The following is a 19,122-nucleotide window of genomic DNA, read 5'->3' as shown; positions in this document are numbered from 1 at the left end:
TGTTCACAATATTTAGTCAATCATAAAAAATAAAATAATGGTATTTTCAGGAAAATTGGTAGAATTAGAATTTAGCATGTTAAAAAATGCAGCCTGGTCTACAAGAGCTAGTTCCAGGACAGGTTCCAAAACCACAGAGAAACCCTGTCTCGAAAAACCAAAAAAAAAAAAAAAAATGGGTCAGATACTGAAAGACACATGCTCACTCTCAAATGTGAAAACTCTGTGTGTGTGTGTGTGTGTGTGTGTGATATGAAAGTAGAAAGTCGACCTTGAGAAAGGAGGAAATCATCTAAGTAGAGGGAGGAACATAAAATGATAAAAAGAGAGGGGGAAGCAAAAATATCATACATTTTTCTTATGAATAATATAGATCGAGAGAGAGAGAGAGAGAGAGAGAGAGAGAGAGAGAGAGAGAGAGAGAGAGAGAGAGATGGGTGTAGGTGTGAGTAGGGTGTAAGAAGAAGCAGAAGGGAACTATTTGGAGGACGGAAAGATACCAGCCAGAGGGAGGCATGCTAGCAGAGCAAACAGAAAACAAGGAACAATGTGTATAAAATGTGTATAAAAATCCCAAAATGGAATCCATTCTTTTTTACAGTAAGTGAAAAGTTAGACAAGAAGCTGCAAACACTACGATCACTAGTGGAATATCTATCTTGAAGCTTGACCTTTGATCTTTGCCTAGGATAGTGAAGCACAGTTGGGTGACCCGTGACACTAGAAGTTGCTGCGCTCTAGCTGCCAGTCAGCCCCACTATCACAAGGTCAAAACCAATAGTGTACACAACGGTGCGTTGCTAAACAGGAATGTGCAACAAATTAGCTGGACTAAAGGTTTTTTCAAATATATTTACCTAGTGGTATTTTCAACTTTTACTGTCAGCTTACCTGAACATAACAGTATTTTAAGTTCTGGGTTTGGGGGCAACTCATGAAGCTCAACAGAGTTTCCCTGCCAAAACTGCTAATGGTTAATGCACTAACAGAGACTTTGACTTCTTCCCGCATACGGCATGATGCTCTACATCTCTTCGTATATCCCTTAGGAAGCCCACAGGTATAGTCAAGCCACTTGTCGGCCTACGCCAGATAGATTTGGGTCCATGTTGTTTCCCATAGCTATACCTTTTAGATAGGGCTGGCCTCAGCTCAGGATGCAAATCGTAGTTCTCTTCATTCTTTATGGTTCATGAATCTTAGTTCTCTTAATTGTTTATGGTTCATGGCATGGAAGCCAGCTCTAAGCACCTGCAGGATCATACTTTCTGGAAAACATTTCTCAGCTCTCCCGAAGAGATCCAAGGTAACTGGTTTCTTACTGCTACCATTGGAAAGTGGTGTATTATGTACTGTCACCAGGACGGCTACAATCATCTTACAGCCATGAGGTAAGCTGTCCAACACACTGAGACTAGCTAGCCATTGAAGGATATAATTTTTTTTTGAAGGATATAATTAACCGCCCCTGGCACTTCTCTACCTCACGGGCTTCTTGTTATATGAGACAATAAATTCCCTTCAGGCACATCCAACTACTTGGCATTGCAACACAACATTGCTATCTACAGTGTTCACACTTGGGAACCGTACAATCAACTTACTAAAAACAGTGCTATAAACCCTCATAATGCATTAAGGAAGTTTATGATTTGATGCTGGGCTATATTCATAACTGTCCCTGGCTGCATGTGGCCTATGGGCTGGAGGTGGAGTGTGCCCCGAAGTTATTTGGAATTGGATCCACGACCAGGGATAACCAAGAGCCTCCTATCCAACAGTCTTTTGTGTGATCTCATGAGAAAAGCACTCTCCAATCCATGAGTCAGAAAATGACCAAAAGGATGGCAATGGGCTCACCCAGGGTCTTCTCTTCTCTCTGGTCCTGGCCTAAGAGCAGTCCCGTAATCTAACTTTCACTTGAGTTTCCCTTGTAGACTGATCCTGCACAGAGGACTCCTTGATCCTTCCTAAAAAAGACACTCTTCCCACTTGTCTGGCCTTCAGTGGATCCTGGGATATGGCAGGCAGAGCAGCAGACTGTGCTTTGGTTGAACTTAGCAGTGTGAAAGATGGACAAGAAATGTAGCGGTCTAAGGCATTTTACCTGATTCTGTTCCTGCCAGCACTTCTCTGCAGACATCCCAAGGGACTACCCAAGAAGGCTGCAGTACTCCACTCCAAATCCCTTTGATTGGACCAGCGCGTCCAAGTGTGATCTCCATGGGAGTTTGGTAAATCTTCCACTGATTGGGCTCCATTCCTGTCCTACAGAGTCAGAAAATCTGGGGCTGAGTCTCATCAACTGGCCGTTCATCAAGCTCTCTCGGGGAATTCTGAGGCGTGCTCAAGTTGAGGAAGTGCTGCTCTAAACTTTGGATGCTGTCATGATTGCTAACTGGTAGCCCTAGTTGAGTTATTTTGTGCTGGAATGGTTCTATTTCCCTTTGTAATTACACTTTCACTGGTGTGATAATTTAATCCCTCTTATGAGTGGTGAGAACCATCACAAGGGATGCCAAGATTATTTCCCTTCATTCCTACATCTCCAGTGTCTAGAACAGTGCTTGGCACATAGTGTCCCATCAATGCTTGTGCAATGGGCAAAGCAGGGGCCTCATGGGCCCCATAAATTTCTATGTCTCTCTCCTACTTAGCTTCAGCAATCAATTCGACATAGCCCAGAATTAGCTGAGGGAGTCTCAAATGAAGGGTTGCCTCTATCAGATTAACCCATGGCCATGTCTGTGGGAGCATTTCCGTGATTGCTGCTTAATGTAGGCAAGGCCCAGCTCACTGTTGGCAGTTTTACCTCTAGGTTGTGTAAGAAAACTGGCTGAGCACAAGCCAGGGGAACAAGCCAGTAAGTAGTGTTCCTCCGTGTTCTCTGCTTCAGATCCTGCCTCCAAGTCCCTGCCTTGAGTTCTTGGCTGACTTCCCTCAACGACTGACTATGACCTCGAATTGGGGATAAAATAAACCCTTTCTTTCCCAAGTTACTTTTGATCATAATGTTTATCTCAGCAAGAAAAATAAAGTTAAAAAAAACCCAAAAAACTAAACAAAACAAAAAGATCAGTGTTGCATTTGCCCCATAACATATCCAGAAAATTCCTAAGGCATTTTATTAGTTAAACTGTTCAAGTTGATCCCATGTCCCTGTGCTCATTTATAATCCCATCTCTTGGGAGTCTGAGGCCGGAGGACTGCTCTCACCTTGTGTCAGCCTGGCTAAAGTGGTGAATATTAGCGAAGCAAGAGCTACACAGACAGATCCTGTCTCTACCTTCCCACCAAAAATGCTGTGCAATACACTTGGCCTGCAAATGGAGTACAGCTGATGAACTTGAACTCAGTGATGAAGATTACATCAAATTATTCCAGATGCGAGTCCCATCAGTCAATTATTATGCAAAGAAGTCACAGGTCAACATGTCCTAAAAGTTGTTTTCTTTAATTGATTTTCCCCAAAGGCTAGATTGTAAAAATTATTGAAGACTCAAGAGCCAGTCTAAGAGGAAACATTAAAAAACAAAAAAACATCTAAAGAGCCCTTGTCCTTCATCGACACCAGCCTACCTCTTCTTAATCTCTGTTCTTCTAAGACCACTTTGGGTTCTTTGGGAGACAGTAGATAGGAATTAGACACTGGGAAACACTTCTACAGGGCTTCTGTCTTAGTCAGGTCAACTCTGGAACCAGAGGGACTGGTGCCCCTTTGCAACACCACCGGGAGAGAAAGAAGGACTGTCATCTACAGAGAGTGTAGACGGCACTTTTGCGGAAACTCGGAGCCTGGCAGGAATTTGATGGGAAGGGTGGGGTCGAGGGTAGGCAGCTGTGAGTCACCCGAGTGTGCTGTCAACCACCTATAGAGACGTAAACCAAGCTCTCCTGTTTCCACCCCCTTCCCCTTGTCTTCTCTTCCTTCTTTTTTTTTTTTAAATAATAGCCTAACGAAGGCTAATCTGTACTCACTACATAGTTAAGAATGAGTTTGAACTTCCGATCCTCTTGACTTCTCCTCCTCCTGTGTGCGAGGATTACTGGCATGCACCACACCTAATTTAGACTGTACTCAGCAGGATTGAGGCAAGGGTTTCTTGCCAGAATAAAGCAGGCTCCTCACCCTTGTCTAGACTGCTGATTTCCTAGCAACACTCAGCAGTAAAGATTTGATGCAAGGGCAGCCTTCCTGCTGTCCGTGGATACTGGCAGAAGACACGGCTTTGCAGGCAGGCTAGCTCCATGTTCAAAGTGTCCATGATCACTGTGAATGGGGCATCTATCCCAGGAAGACAGATGAGGAGGACTGATGAAGATGTGGACTGTCTCAGAGTCCCTGCAGCAGGGCTTTCCACTGTCCCCATTCCAGCCTGTGGTCACTGCAGAAAGGAACGCCCAGTGGCCAGATCTCAGCAATGGAGTCATCCCTCACCCAAGAATCTGGTGAGCAAGGCGCTGCACAACCAGCCACTGCTGGGAAAAGCTTGGTGACAGAGTGGCTCTTTGGACCCTAGCCCATGAATGCTACCTTTTACCTTAGAACACCATTCTCCTTTCCAGATCCCAAAAGAACTGTTCCCAGTCTATCCTCACTACCATTCTGTGCAGCAGAAAGGGCCGCATTAAAAGACCCCACTTCACAGGAGAACCCAGAAGAAGCTAAGCACCTGCTCTGTTGCTTGGCCATGCTGGTCCCGGCTACCAAAGATGGCATGGAAGGGAGAGATGCCCACCCCATCTGAGCAGCTCCTCTGTAGGCTGATTGATACTGTGCTCACTCATCCCACTAACTGGTTGCCTAGTGGCTGACAAGGTGCCCCAACGCCCATGCAATCTTAGGATGCAGCCTAAAAAGGCAGACTTCAGGGACTCTCTACCGCGTTTCTCTCCAGAGTCAGGCTACAGCAGCATAGGGTGGCCTACAGTGTCTGGGATCTCTGGAATGCTTCTGGAAGCAGAGCTTTAAGGGCAGCTGGAAGCCATGTTTGGAGACTTGGGGAAGGTGTGGATATACAGCTAGGGGGGCTTTAAAGGTGTGATGGTGGTGGAGATTGGGAGGGCCACGCCTGCATGTTACCAACATGTGTTTACTTCTGTCTAAGGTACTTTTCATTACAAAGCATTGTATTTTGTTTTGTTTCTGTAGATGTTTTTGGGACAGGACCTCATGTAGCCTAGGACTTGTCTCAAAGTCCCTATGTGATGGAGGAAGGTCATTGGTTAAAAAATAAAGAAACTGCTTGGCCCTCATAGGTTAAAACATAGGTGGGAGGAGTAAACAGAACAGAATGCTGGGAGGAAGAGGAAGTGAGCTCAGAGGCCATGCTCCCCTTTCCCGGGCAAACGCAATGAAGCAAGCCGCCAGGTCAAACATGCTGAATCTTTCCCGGTAAGACTGGTGCTACACAGATTACTAAAAATGGGTTAGGCAAAATATGAGAATTAGCCCATAAGAAGGTAGAGCTAGAGGGCCAAGCAGTGTTTAAATGAATACAGATTGTGTGTTGTTATTTCGGGTTTAAAGCTAGCCAGGCGACTAGGAGCTGGGGCGGCAGGAACACAGCCCGCAGCTCCAACAACACCTATGTTGCTGTGGCTGGTTTTGAACTCCTGATCCCCATCTCCAATGTTGGGATTACATGTGTGTACCACCACTCTTGGGTACATTTGTTGTTGGTCGTTTGGATTGTTTTTATTTTTGTTAGCCGAGAAATGAGTTTCACTTTAACCATCTCTCTCTCTCTCTCTCTCTCTCTCTCTCTCTCTCTCTCTCTCTCTCTCTCTCTCTCTCTCTCTCTCTCTCATGCATGCACACAAACACACAACACACACACATTTAAACTATGTTCTTATTTGCTTCCCCAGGACCCTCTTCCACGTTTCTCCCCCTCTGGATGATTCCCTTCCTCCCTCCAATCGTTTCTTTGCTGCCTTCATGGCATGCATTCTGTTACCTGGCACCCTCTTTTCTTCCTTCTTTCCTCCCCATCATAATCTCCTTTTGACTTTCCTGGAAGGATCCCTTTCAGGCTGTTTTACTAAGCAGACCCCTAGGGCTGGGGATGTGGCTCAGTTAGTGGAATACTTGCCTAGCATGCACAAAGCCCTGGGTTCGATCTTCAGCAGCACATTACCTGGGTCTGGTGGCACATGCCTAGCACTCGGGAGGTAGAGGCAGGAGGATCAACTGTTTCCTGAACAGCGGATTCGAGGCCAGCCTGGGTTCTATGAGGCCCTGTCTTCAAAAAGTAAGTGTAAAAGTGAAATCAAAGAATTCCCTTTGGGCCGGGCGATGGTGGCACACGCCTTTAATCCCAGCACTCGGGAGGCAGAGGCAGGCGGATCTCTGTGAGTTTGAGACCAGCCTGGTCTACAGAGCTAGTTCCAGGACAGGCTCCAAAGCCACAGAGAAACCCTGTCTCGAAAAACCAAAAAACAAACAAACAAACAAACAAAGAATTCCCTTTGGGTTGAATTAAACCAAGACTGTCTAGGGGAGACTAGAAAACTCAGGGTCTAAAGGGAACCGAACCCTCTTAGACGACAAAGCACTGTGCTCTACACATTGTTGAGCCATGGAACAATTGCAAATGACCCATGCCAAATACTGCTACCTACCACCATGCCATGTCCTGCTCAGGAACTTACAAATGAACCCATCCACTTGAATTCTAAATGTCCTTGCCTGGCTTTCTGCAGGCACCCCTCTGAGCATCCTTCACCAGTCCTATATCCCATCCCCTCTGATGCTTGCTTACTCTGGTGCTGGTGACGAACTTGTACAAGGTGGGAAAAAGCTTTCCTACTGAGTCACATATCAATCACAAGCTCTGCTTTTTTTCTCTTGTTGATTTCATGTGTACGAGTGTTTTATCTGCATGCGTATCTGTGTACGATGTACATGCCTGGTGCCTACACAGACCAGAAGAGGGCTTTGAGTCTCCTGGAACTGGAGTCGTAGATGCTTGTAACTTGCCATGTGGCTGCTAAGAATTGAACCCAGGTCCGTTGGAAGAGTAGCCAGTGCCATTACCCTCTGATGCGTCTCTCCATCCCCTCTGCTGCATTTTTTTTAAAGGCCGACTCTTTTCTGCCTTCCTTACTATCAGCGCAGCTGCCTGCCCAGCATTTCTGATCCACAGTCAACATGCGGCCTCCCCTCTCTGCCCTTCCCCCTACAACTGCACAGCCACCGCTTCTGTGTCCCAGAGTCCAGGCACCTGGTAGCACTCACACAAAGGGAAGACTCCATCAGGAGTCCTTCCCACAGGAGCTCTGACGCTAATTCCCTCTTCTGCTTGTTTATTGAATCTCTACCCTCCCATCGAGGCCAGCTTCATCCCTTCTTCCTCCATAGGCGGGCGTGCACAGCTGTCCGGGGCCCTGCAGGCCAGCTGAGAGCTATGTACTCACTGACATGGTTCCTGGCCAGCTTTGTCTCTGCAGTGGGACTGTGGGCTTCCTTCGGGCAGGGACCTCACTTCACATTTTCCCTCTTGCCCTCCAACGTGGAGACCAGGGAAGAATATGTCATAAATTATAGTCTTGCCTCAAGTTCTGTGTGGTTTTGAAGGCCCACACACCCAGAGCCGGATTGCTGCTATCCAATGACTGGCCATTCTGTGGGCACCTCATCTCTCTGGTGTGTTTCTCAGTACAGGATTTTCATGGACAGAAGTTTAAGTCTCCCCAAAAGAAACTAGGAAACACTATGCAATGGGGGCCATAAGTGGGTCTACCCAGGAGGCCTGATTTACGTGTAGGCTGATGACCTAAGGGACAGGGTGAAGCAAAATAACGAATACGGAATACTTAACTCTGACAGCCACCTCAAACGGCACGTCCTCGGTCATTCTAGCAGAACTTTCCTTTGGAACCCAAGGATTGTTTCCTATTGACTGGTCACCGCCAGCCAACAACGTCCTGAGCTCAGTGAGTATGGATGATCTCCTCTTTGTTCACAACGACTCATTCGAAAGCAGCAGCTGCTCTTCAGCTCTGAGTTCACAAAGGTCCCGGGTTCCACAGATCCGGTGTGCACTGTGTCATGCAGTGCAGACATGTCATGCACTGCCTGCTCAATACTTGGAGGTGTGGCCCAACTTCCCCGCCATCTCTGGGTCTCTGTGCCCTGTAGGCAAGTGAAAGGTAGAGTCCAGAGTTCACCCAGATCAGGATCTCCCCCATTCTGCTCACTGCCAAATGGGCACACTGGGACACATGTTCATAGCGAAAGCTTTGTGTTCCTTCCCTAGGTGGAAAATGGCAAGTCAAAAATTTAAGTAGGGGTGTGGTGATGCACCTATAACCCCAGAACTTGGGAGGACACAGAAAGAGCTGGAGTTCGAGGCCAGCTTCAGCTGCATCAAAGTTTGCCTCGACTGCATAGCAACTTGAAGGCCAGTCTGGACTGGAGATCGTGTCTTAAGCAGAAAAACTTCCTAAAGCACGAATTTTGTGTTTGAATTGTTTTTTTTTTTTTCTTTAGTATGCTCTAACCCCAGGAGGAGAAACCTCTTAACAACACTGCATTTTGGGACTGGCTCAGTGAGCTAACTACCTGACATACAAGCATGACCTCAGTTCAGATCCTCAACACCTATATACATAAAACTGGGCACAGAAGTCCATTCCTGTAACTCCAGGACAGGGTTTGGCTGGCTGAGTGATCCTGAGGGTTGAAACACTGAGCTCCAAGTTCAGTGAGAGACCTTATTCCAAAACACAAGGCGGAAAGCAATAAAGGAAGCCATCTGATGTCAACTTCTGGCTTCCTCATGAATACACTCTGGGGACACACACACACACACACACACACACACACACACAATCTAGAACAGTGTCTGTTGGCCTTTATTCCTTGTGTCCAATCTCTGATCAGGTGTCATTTTTAAGATGGACTATTAAGAAGCCCCAATTCTGCCCACTGGGTCTCATTTATCTGAAGGTGTTTTTATCTGCTGAGAGCCTCAGCTGATAAAGCAGGTATGAATTTGCCCTACAGAAATCTTGCTATTTTTTTTCTCATGAGATTGTGCCAGTGTTCAGCCAGTTGAACTCTTCCCAGTACTGCAGGTGCCAGGGCACCCCCAGGGCATTTTCACACAGGGTCATTAGAAGCTGCCCTGAAAAAGGTGTACAGGATCCTTTAATATTGGTCCTTTAAGAACAGACCTATTGATGTTACGTAGGCACCATGCAAGATCGCTGGCGCTCTTTCAGCTTTGAAGTCCATGGAGGAAAGAATCACTGTGTGAGATCATAAATTATCTCCAGGTGGCCTTGGACTTTCTATACCAACAGTTGGGGCAGTCAAGTCACCCAGTGTCCTCCACAGCCTTCACCTGATCCTTTCTCGGGACTAGGAGAGTTCTAAATGTGACCAGCTTCACAAGCTGCGTTCCTTCCGAAAGATCCAGATGTCATGGAGTAAGAAAAGAGACCACAGAAGGATAAGCAGCATTTGAAACAGACGAGCTCTGGTGGGAGACCCGGCTGTGTCCCCAATCTGTCCCTTGCCCTTATTTGCATGTCACCATTGGACAAGTCACCTAACTTCTTCCAGACCTTTACCCCTCTGGATGCTGGTGTCAACTCTAATCCATGCGACCAGCTCCCAGTGTCCAGCGCATTGTTCTTCCACCTATGGTGGTTTGAAGAATGTCTCCCAAAGGCTCCTAGATTTGTATGCTTTTTCACCAGGGAGTGACACTATTTGAGAAGGCTTAGGAGATGTGACCTTGTTGGAGGAAGTGTATCACTGGGCAGGAAGGGTGTGGACTTTGAGGTTTCCAAAAGTTAAGCCAGGCCCAATGTCTCTCTCTTCTTGATCCAAATATAGAACTTGCAGCTACTTTTTCAGCAACATGCCTGCCTGCCTGAGTGCACACCATGGTGAAAACGGACTAGATCTCTGAACTGTAAGCCAGCCCCAATTAAATGTTTTCCTTCATTAGAACTGTTGGCACTGGGCGGTGGTGGTGTGTGCCTTGAATCCCAGCACTCTGGAGGCAGAGACAGGTGGATCTCTGTGAGTTTGAGGCCAGCCTGATGTACAGAGCAAGTTCCAGGAAAAAAACAAAAACAAAAACAAAAACAAACTTGCCGTCAGCTAAATGACTGGTCTTTGGTGGGGAATGACTTGTGATAAAACAGCAGAGTGAAAAAAATTTCATTCTATTTGAAAGGAGGGTTTAGAAAAAGGGTATGACTTTTAAAAGATACATTTCATTGAAAGAGAGTTGAGATCTACATACATATTCCCAAAATTACCCACTGGCTGTGATTGTGGCCAATCACATACCAAAATGCCCTGTACACTGAGTCTCCAGGAACAGCAGCTAATAGTCCACTTTTGGGTATTTGTGGTTAAAAAAAAATCCCAGGCAGTGGTAAATCTAATAAACTCTATTTGGGCATGGGAATGCATTTATATGTAATTCTTTCTTGGTAGGAGACTTACCTTTCTAATCATGCTCCCTTTAGGCTATTATTAAAATCAGTCTGCATTTCCCAAGCATATGCCACTGACAGCCAGAGGATGACAGTCTGCAGTGACAGGGTAAGGTCAACCTGGAATTAAGTGCTAGCAAATAGATTGTCAATCAGTCGCGGAGTATGTGTATGGAGCTGTGTGCTCACAAATGTGAACACGCAAAAGTGCTCCTCTAGCAACAGCACACAAGAAACAAGGATTAAGGATAACAGCAAAGGGCAAAGTTCCCACAAGTGGGTTTTTCAGAGATCTGAGGACAAAATAATGTAATCCTTCGTGGGTCACAATGTATATACCCCCTTTGGGGTCATCTATTCTCAGCTGTTATCTGCAAGGACTGATATATGGAGATCTTATTTGTTCTATTGCTCTTGTGGATTTTTTTCTTTAAAATTCTTTCTTTAATTAAGAAATACCAGCCGGGCAGTCGTGGCGCATGCCTTTAATCCCAGCACTAGGCAGGCAGAGGCAGACGAATCTCTGTGAGTTCGAGGCCAACCTGGTCTACAAGAGCTAGTTCCAGGACAGGCACCAAAGCTACAGAGAAACCCTGTCTCAAAACACACACACACACACACACACACACACGTATGTGTATATATATATGCATATATATGTATATATACACATGAATACACACACACACACACACACACACACACACACACACACGCATACACACACACCCCAAAAACCAGGGCTAGGTATGTAGTTCAGTTGCAGAACACTAGCTTAACATACACAAAGTTCTTGACTCCCTTCCCATCACTAGAAGACAGGAATGAGAGAGAGGGTGCAGGAGAAAGACACTAGTAATCAGAAATAGTGCTATGTATGCAGCTGGACTCTCATCTACTTGTGAGGCTGAGGCAGGAGGATCACGTGACCCCAGGTGCTGAGGGTCATCCTGAACAAAACAGCAAGGTCCAATTTTAAGAAGAGGAAATGTCAAAAGTGCATTGCACTGTGTATTTTAATTGTGCACATGGACATTCCTGCTGAAAAAAAAAAACGATTTCTGTAGGTTTTACTGATAAATGGTGAACTCTGAAATCTCTTCAAACACTGCTCCATAAACATTTAATTTTACACAAAAGCTGAGTTGGTGTAAAACAATTCTTTAGTCATGAATAGGTTAGCTTCATGCCACAACCAGAATTTATTTATATATTTCCCCTAGTACTTTCAATCCTGTCTTGTGTGTTGGCTGTCAATGCTAAAGGCATGAGAAGCTTGAGAAAGCAGTAAAAATAAAAAGAGTACTTTATATTAGGAAATCACAAGTCCATTCCAGACCAAAACAGCTCTTTTGGCTCATCACCAAGCATTCCCAATAGCTTTGCTCAGTGTTGTCTCAAAGGGTAATAGCAAGACTGAATCTTAACACAAGTGGAACACACTTGAGTCCTAGCCCCAGAATCCCAGGTGGCTCATTTTCCTAGTCAACCTTGGCTTCTTGAAAACCAACTGAGATGATTCTGAGCCATGCACATTAAAAATCCCAGTATGGGGCTGGAGAGATGGCTCAGAGGTTAAGAGCACTGGCTGCTCTTCCAGAGGTCCTGAGTTCAATTCCCAGCAACCACATGGTGGCTCACAACCATCTGTACTAAGATCTGGCGCCCTCCTCTGGCGTGCGGGCATACATGGAGGCAGAATGTTGTAGACATAAGAAATAATTCTTAAAAAAAAAAATCCCAGTATGGGCATCAGTGAGAAGTCATGTCCCTAGTGTAGAGTCCTAAACTTATAGACTCGTTCTCATGAGAATCCTCCACTATCAATATATTTAAAATAAGTAGGAGAATAACAGGTGACATTCTGATGTTCTGCTCCCAGCAAATGCTCAACCGTATTCGGTTTCCGGCCTGCTAGAGATGGACCCCACTGCTGCCTCACATATGCGAGGCAAACATCTCATCAGCTGAGACATGTCCTCAGACTCCTTCAACTAGTTTCCTAAGCACAAAGGGGGTTTTAGAAAAACTAAGTTAAAAATAGAGAAACTCAATTTATGAGGTTATCAACACAATGCAGTTACATTTTTTCTGCTAAGTTTTGAGTCATATTTTTTTGAGTATTTTTCTCGTTTCCAAGAGTAAGATGTATTTTTGTATTTGCCAAACAATGATCTCTCTCTCTCTCTCTCTCTGTCATTCCTCTAGTAGATATTGTTATTAACTTATTAAACCATTTCACTATGTAAATAAATACTTAACACCAAATCAGAAGTGGAATTGTGTGCGGCATCATCTAAACTTATTTTATTATTGGTTCTATTATCACAACTGACAGTTTATATTTCATGTAAACTTTTAGATTTCTAAATATCTAATTCAAGTTTAAAGGTGCAGATCAATTCTTTGCAGTTTTTACTTTTATCCAAATACTAGGCACTCACTCTTTTACAAGATAGCATACAATCAAAGTTATAAAACTTTTGTCCTTTTTTGCCTTGCAATCCCTTTCTGACATTCTCTACCATGTTTTTTTTTTCTTAAATGCAGTCAGTGAAGTGCTTGAAAGAAAATAACTCTATAAATAACTTGGTAACCCTCAACCCTTTCACATGCTGCTAACTTTGGAGAAGTCAGGTCCTCTCCTAAAGGCTTTTATTCTGCCTCATACTCCAAACTTGAAAGGTTTTCAAATACTCAACTTGCCTTTCTTCTCATTTTTTGCGGGGGTGATGGTGGTGAGGGTAAGCCTGCCAGCTGGTGAGAAGCCAAAAGTTGTCCAGTCAGACCTGAATGGAAAAATCTATGATTTGTTTATTTCATAGTTCAAGTTCAAAAGCAAGAGACAATTTAAATAATAAAAGGTTAACAGAGGAAAAATGTAAAGAAAGGAACAAATCAGTAAGCGTCCAGAGAAACTTTCACGAATATTTAATTTGGAAAATGTTATTGGTTTGGAGGACTTGACTGAAAGAAAGAAAACAGCTGGGCAGAGTTCAAGGTTTTAAATTAAAAACAATGTAACAAGGTCTACAGGGATAAATCTTTGAGCCATATTTCGGAGACCAGATTCACTTCTACCAAGTAAAAGTAATAGCAGTCTAAGCTAAAGAGGAAATTCCTCACAACTGAGGTGCTTACTAACTATCAGCACAGTTTCCAAGTTCTCAGAAGGCAGCCCAGCGATTTACAGTCTACTTTTCCTCGTATAAGTGGAGCTAGCTATATTTCCTGTGATTTGCTTTAAAAAAAAAAAAAACACTTATCCACACCAGCCAGAATATGCCTATTTTATTAACATCATGCTTTAATAAATAACTGGCTACTTATACTAAAATTAAGCCTCTGTTTACAACAGCCCCCAATATTTCATTTTGACCATTCTGAAGAATTTGGTGTAAAAAGTTGAATGAAATGTAGACCCTGAGCTATCAAGTAATTATGTTTCAATATAAAAATAGAGCTTTCCTCTTATAACTGAAGACTGAACAATAACACAAAACAACCTGTCTATGGGCTTCTGGCATCTTCATGATTTAGAGAGCAGAAGAACCTTGCACAGTGGTAGTGTTTCTGAAGACTTTTGAGAAGTCATTTTGAAATGATCTGCTACTTTCTCCAGGTTTTCTGACTGGTCATTTGGATACAAGAAAAGGGCTTCCAAGGGGGCAAGGCAGTGGACAAGTCTTTGGCCTGGGACAAGTTAGGGCTTTTGCTAGTGCACCTATGTGGCTAAGGGCCACCTAGGAGATGAGGTCTTCTTAGCTCTATATACTCCCATTCCTCCCACAAAAAGATAGCATATAAAAATCTGGACACCCAGCTCTCCTCTCAGTGGGCTCCTTGGGCAGGATCAATAGCAGATGGCTGCAAATCAGTCTGGGTCCTTCATTGAACTGATCAAAAGTGAGCGGCGAGAAAGAAAAAATAATCCAATTAGATCACCTTACACTCTTTTCAAAACTGGAGTAGACAAAATGCAAACATATACACACAGACAAAAACTCTGCTTGAGTGTTGACAGCTATTCCCTGAGCCCAGGCTGTACCCCAGTTCTGGCTAGCTGCCAGACAGCTCCCTTTTATGGCACTCTTCCCAGAGTGGTCAGTGGGTCAGGAATCTGGATCCCTCCAACACGGGGTGGGGACAAATGAGATTGTTGGTCACCTGCTACTGCCATTGGGATAAAGGACTAGAGTGTCAGCATGGATACAGAAACTGGTACACGGTGGCTCCCTAAGCTGCCTGGTTTTTAATATATACCCCCTAAGTCCAAGAGTGTACATGGGATAAGTGGGGCACCCTGAGTGCCTTTCATCTTTCAAGGGCACCTACATCAAGAATCTTTATTTTCCAGGATCGGGTACACTTTGAGTATGGGTGGATTCAAGAATTCAAGATTCCGCTCAATCCAAATGGGTCTCTTCTAGCACCCAGTTCTGAGTGGGGTCTAACGGTCTTCTTAGACTGGTGTTTGAATTCAGTTTGACCAGTGGCTCGGAAGCCTGTTTGTGGCTCCACATTCTGTCCTAATTGAATACAAACAGAAAAAAGAAGCCTCCAAGTTGCCTCCACTTCTCCAGACAAGGCAGTTCAAATAAGAGCGATAAATGGAAATTTTACGGCTTGTTGGGCTTTTTCCTTTAATAAGATAACATGATAAATAAACCTGCTTCTGTACAGCTATTTAATATTTCAGAAATACGTACATGTTACATGCCAAGAAAGGAGCCTGGTTTTCTTGGGAGAAACAAGGTGAGATCATAATTCAAAAAGAAAAGCCCCACAAATAAAATGAGCGGAAAAAAAAAACAAAACAAAACAAGAGTGCTAAATCACAAATGCACAACTAACTACAGGTTCTGTACCTACACTGTTAGCCACATTGAACACGATTTCTGAAGGAGCAGAACAAACTTAAAATGCAGGAGTCCCTGCTGTCCCCTCCAACTGAATGAGAAAACAAAGTCAACACTGCTCAAACCAGTGGCCACATCGTAAAAACTGTACAGTTGCTGTCTGTCCATTCATTTAAAAAGCAAAGTCACTAGGATGGTAAAAAAAAAAAAAAAGTGAGAACTGGTGCCTTTGAACTCTCTGATGATGAACACTTTTACTCAGGGTTTGACAATTATCTCCACTCTCTCTGCACAGCGAAGAACAAGAGGCAGAGGATAGTGAGGAGGTAGGGCTTTGCCTCAGCATGGGCGCCGGCACTGTTGGCCTTCTCATTGGCACTCTTCCCAGAATGGTCAGTGGCATTGTACTCAAACTCGGAAGGACACTGCTGATATTCGCAGCCACTTCCGCTTCCTTCTCCACTACTTTCATCACCTACATTGAAAAGAGAACAGAGATTTCAGGACATGTCATCTCATCAGGTCAGAAAAGAACAAACCCCACACGTCAAAATCACCAACACTTACTGATATCAAAGAAGTCCACGTCATTGCCGTTGTAAGCATTCTTCATCTTATTGGTCATAACCCGAAGGGCCATGATTTGACGAAGGATCAGCATGTCTTGTTTGGTGGTGTCGACCTGGACTTCAGGGTTGTTGCCCTGGTTGGCCAATCCATTTCCGGTCACTGCAAACAGGTACCTGAAAGTACGACATGATTCCATTGAAATGAGCAGTAAGTAAATGTAGGCGAGCAAAGATTTGCTGAATGTTAGCATCTCCACCCAGCATAGTGGAGTAGATGTTCTTCCATTTGCAATCAACTCGAATTGTTCCTTCTCCCTCTAGGGACTGTGTAGTTTCTGTACCTCTTTTGGCGCGATTGTTCTGGCAAAGAAAAACACCCTCTGAATGGGTGCTTATCTTAGTCACAGAGTATGCCAGGGTGGGATACATGGACTCATCAAAGAGAATGTGACCTTTTGAGAAGTGGTGCTTCGAGAAGGCCAGGACCCTGAGCCAAGGGCCACGGGCGCTGAATGTTTTTAAAAGTCCTTAGCACCGGGGTAGAACTACTGCCAAGTCCAGTCCTTTGTAAGTATCTGGGTGCCTTTTAGAACACCCAAATGCCAAAGCCCATGCCTAAGGGCACCTAGAAACTTTCTGTAGCATCACTAGCCACAGTGAACTGCTTCACTTAGATCACAGTGAAGAAGCTGCTCTTTCCCTCGGGGGAGGCTGACCTGCTTTTGCCCTTGCCATTCCAGCAGTCATCCTCATTGCCATTCCCTGCCGCCATCCTCTCGTCATTGCAAACAGTGGTTGGGAGAGAGGACCAGAACTTCTTAGCCTGTTTCAGTTTTTCCTTGACATCAGTAACCTAAGGAAGAAAATAAAAAACGGCTCACCTATGTAGAAATGCAAAACTACAACGTATGATCCCAGCACTCGGTAGGCTGCAAATAACACTCATCCTTGCCTCTGTACACGACCCTGAAGTAAACTCATTGGCGCTCTCTCTCTCTCTCTCTCTCTCTCTCTCTCTCTCTCACACACACACACACACACACACACACATCATATATATATATATATATATATATATATATATATATATATATATATACACACACTTTCTCAACAAACAGTGGGGCTCAGTAGTTACGAGCATTTGCTCTTCTTGGAGAGGACAAGGGTTTATTCTTAGTACACACTTGCTAGCTCACAGCTATCTATAACTTCAGTTTCAGACGATCTGATGCCCTTTTATGAACTGTACACTTAACCAGGAATCCAAGTGGTACACACACACACACACAGATGCAAGCAAAACGTCCATACACATGAAATAAAACAGCAATAAAAAAACGCAAGAAAATAATGTTGACCTAAATCCATCTTAAAATCTAAGCCAACCCCAACCTATTTATGGATGTGCCTTTTGATCATTTCTAGATTATATGCAACTCAGTGTTTCAAGTTCAGACCGAAGGAAAATACCAAGAAATAAACAGTCACTCAGAGGAATTAATAGTTCAAGTGTAAACTCTAAAGGAGATGCCTGGATCCTGGATCCACTGTCTACTTTACTTCCTCCTGTAACTGGCATCCCAGCCTGTAACACAGTCTTTCCACCCCAGGCTTTCCTGGTCTGAATCAAGCATCCAGCACACAGGAAAACTTCACTGGCTTTATTCTTCTTTTCACATCAGTGTTCTGTCGGGCTTCCTGCTCTAGGTTCCCTCCGACTACAGCACTAGTACTCCCAGACTGCCATAGGGCATTGCCGTGTATCACCTGTTTATAGCCTAAATTTTTCTCCTATCCTACCATCATCAACTTCGACCTTACATAAACCTAGACCATGTCACTCTGCCCTCAACCCACTTCTCTTTAAAATCCTATATACTAAAAGGCACCATGGAAGGTTTTTTTAAAAAAAAAATAAATTAAAACCCAACGAAGACAAACTGAACCAAGGTTGTTTTACTGCATGAAGAAATTTCCTTTGAAAAGGTGATTAGGAAAGAATAGCCAATGGCAAAGACGTCCTTTCTACCTGAACAAGGACTTCGGCAGATACTTCTTTGCTTCCTTAAATACAAGGTGGATCGTATTTTGGGTATGGTGCTGATAATGTGAAGATGTTTGCAATTGGCATTATTTACCTTATTGGTCAAAAAAATAAATCCACGCACAGAGTTAACAAGTTAAATGTTATCACATGAAATCAACTCAGGATTTTAGGTTGTTTACTTGTGAGATTACTTTGGCTCTTACTGAAGAGCTTAGACTGGCACTTCGCTCCCTTTGTTGAGGTCTCTGGAGTCCGAGGCCCTTTCTTACTGCCCTGAGCTTCCCCTTGTGTATAACCTAGCGGCGGGTATAACAGATGCTCAGTAAATTCACAATGGCACTGGAGAGAAGTCTGGAGATGCAACTTGTCACAACCCACTTCCTCGACTATATAGGACCTTTCCGAGACAGAAAACGAGGCACATTTACTGCCGTCCACATACAAGAAGATTAAAAAGTTAAACACCTAAAAGACTCACACATATATGCCTTCCAACTAAAAGTTCATTTTTTGAGCAAATGTTTGGAGTTTGTTACCATTGAACACACCCATTCCTGCTAAAGTACTCACCAGTCGGTCCAAACTAGTGCCAGCGGCTGTGGTTGGACGTTGTTCTGGATGATAAGGTCTGAATCGAGCGCTGAAGGCACTTTCAGAGATGGACCGAGAAATTCGGCCAGCCGGGAGAGACTTCGGAGACCCACAGCCTTGGAAAACCTACAGGGAAAGTGAGTTCGTATTAGGGATGTTAGAGGACAAGGCAGAGGGCGTGTCTCGCTGTCCTGCCCAGCGTCCCGCCTGCAATACCTTCTGAGACACTTGGACGCTGTTATCCTGCATGTTCATGATAGCATCCGAAATCTTCACATCGATAGGATCCATAACCGACTCAATGTTGAAGGGGCCCTCCAGCCTCTCTGCCACCATCAGCATAGCGTCTAGTAAGCGTTGGAGAAAGACAATACAGCATAGACAGAAAAATCATTAGTTCAGATTTGACCATCAGCCCGATCGTTTTATTGCCTTTGCTTTTTTTTCAGAGGGAAGAGGGGAAGGGAGAGGGGGAAGGAGATAATACACAGTTTTTTCCCCAGTTTTTTCTTATTTTCTAGCTATTTCTATAATTTCAAATTGTATCTACACATTACGTCTCAGCAGCTCGCTAAAGTATGAAGGAGCCAGATGA

General features: G+C 44.2%; 1 protein-coding gene across 1 annotated transcript in view; it reads right to left on the bottom strand.

Moving 5' to 3' along the window:
* Positions 1–13,689: 13,689 nt before the first annotated feature.
* The window catches only part of LOC121445086 (glypican-4), a 114,577-nt gene continuing 109,144 nt past the window's right edge, over positions 13,690–19,122 (bottom strand). The window contains exons 5-9 of the mRNA XM_041647091.1: positions 18,744–18,874; positions 18,507–18,653; positions 16,603–16,739; positions 15,885–16,060; positions 13,690–15,792 (exon numbers count right to left, since the gene is read on the bottom strand). Coding sequence (XP_041503025.1) covers positions 15,590–15,792; positions 15,885–16,060; positions 16,603–16,739; positions 18,507–18,653; positions 18,744–18,874 — 794 coding nt within the window. The 3' untranslated portion in view covers positions 13,690–15,589. The remainder of the gene's footprint in view (positions 15,793–15,884; positions 16,061–16,602; positions 16,740–18,506; positions 18,654–18,743; positions 18,875–19,122) is intronic.

This window comes from Microtus oregoni, unplaced genomic scaffold (genome assembly GCF_018167655.1).
Source record: "Microtus oregoni isolate MIOR12 unplaced genomic scaffold, Mior012 000156F_ref0000345, whole genome shotgun sequence".
In the NCBI taxonomy this organism is placed as follows: domain Eukaryota; kingdom Metazoa; phylum Chordata; class Mammalia; order Rodentia; family Cricetidae; genus Microtus; species Microtus oregoni.
The sequence above is the reverse complement of the archived record's forward strand: the minus strand, read 5'-3'. Positions and strand labels throughout refer to the sequence as shown.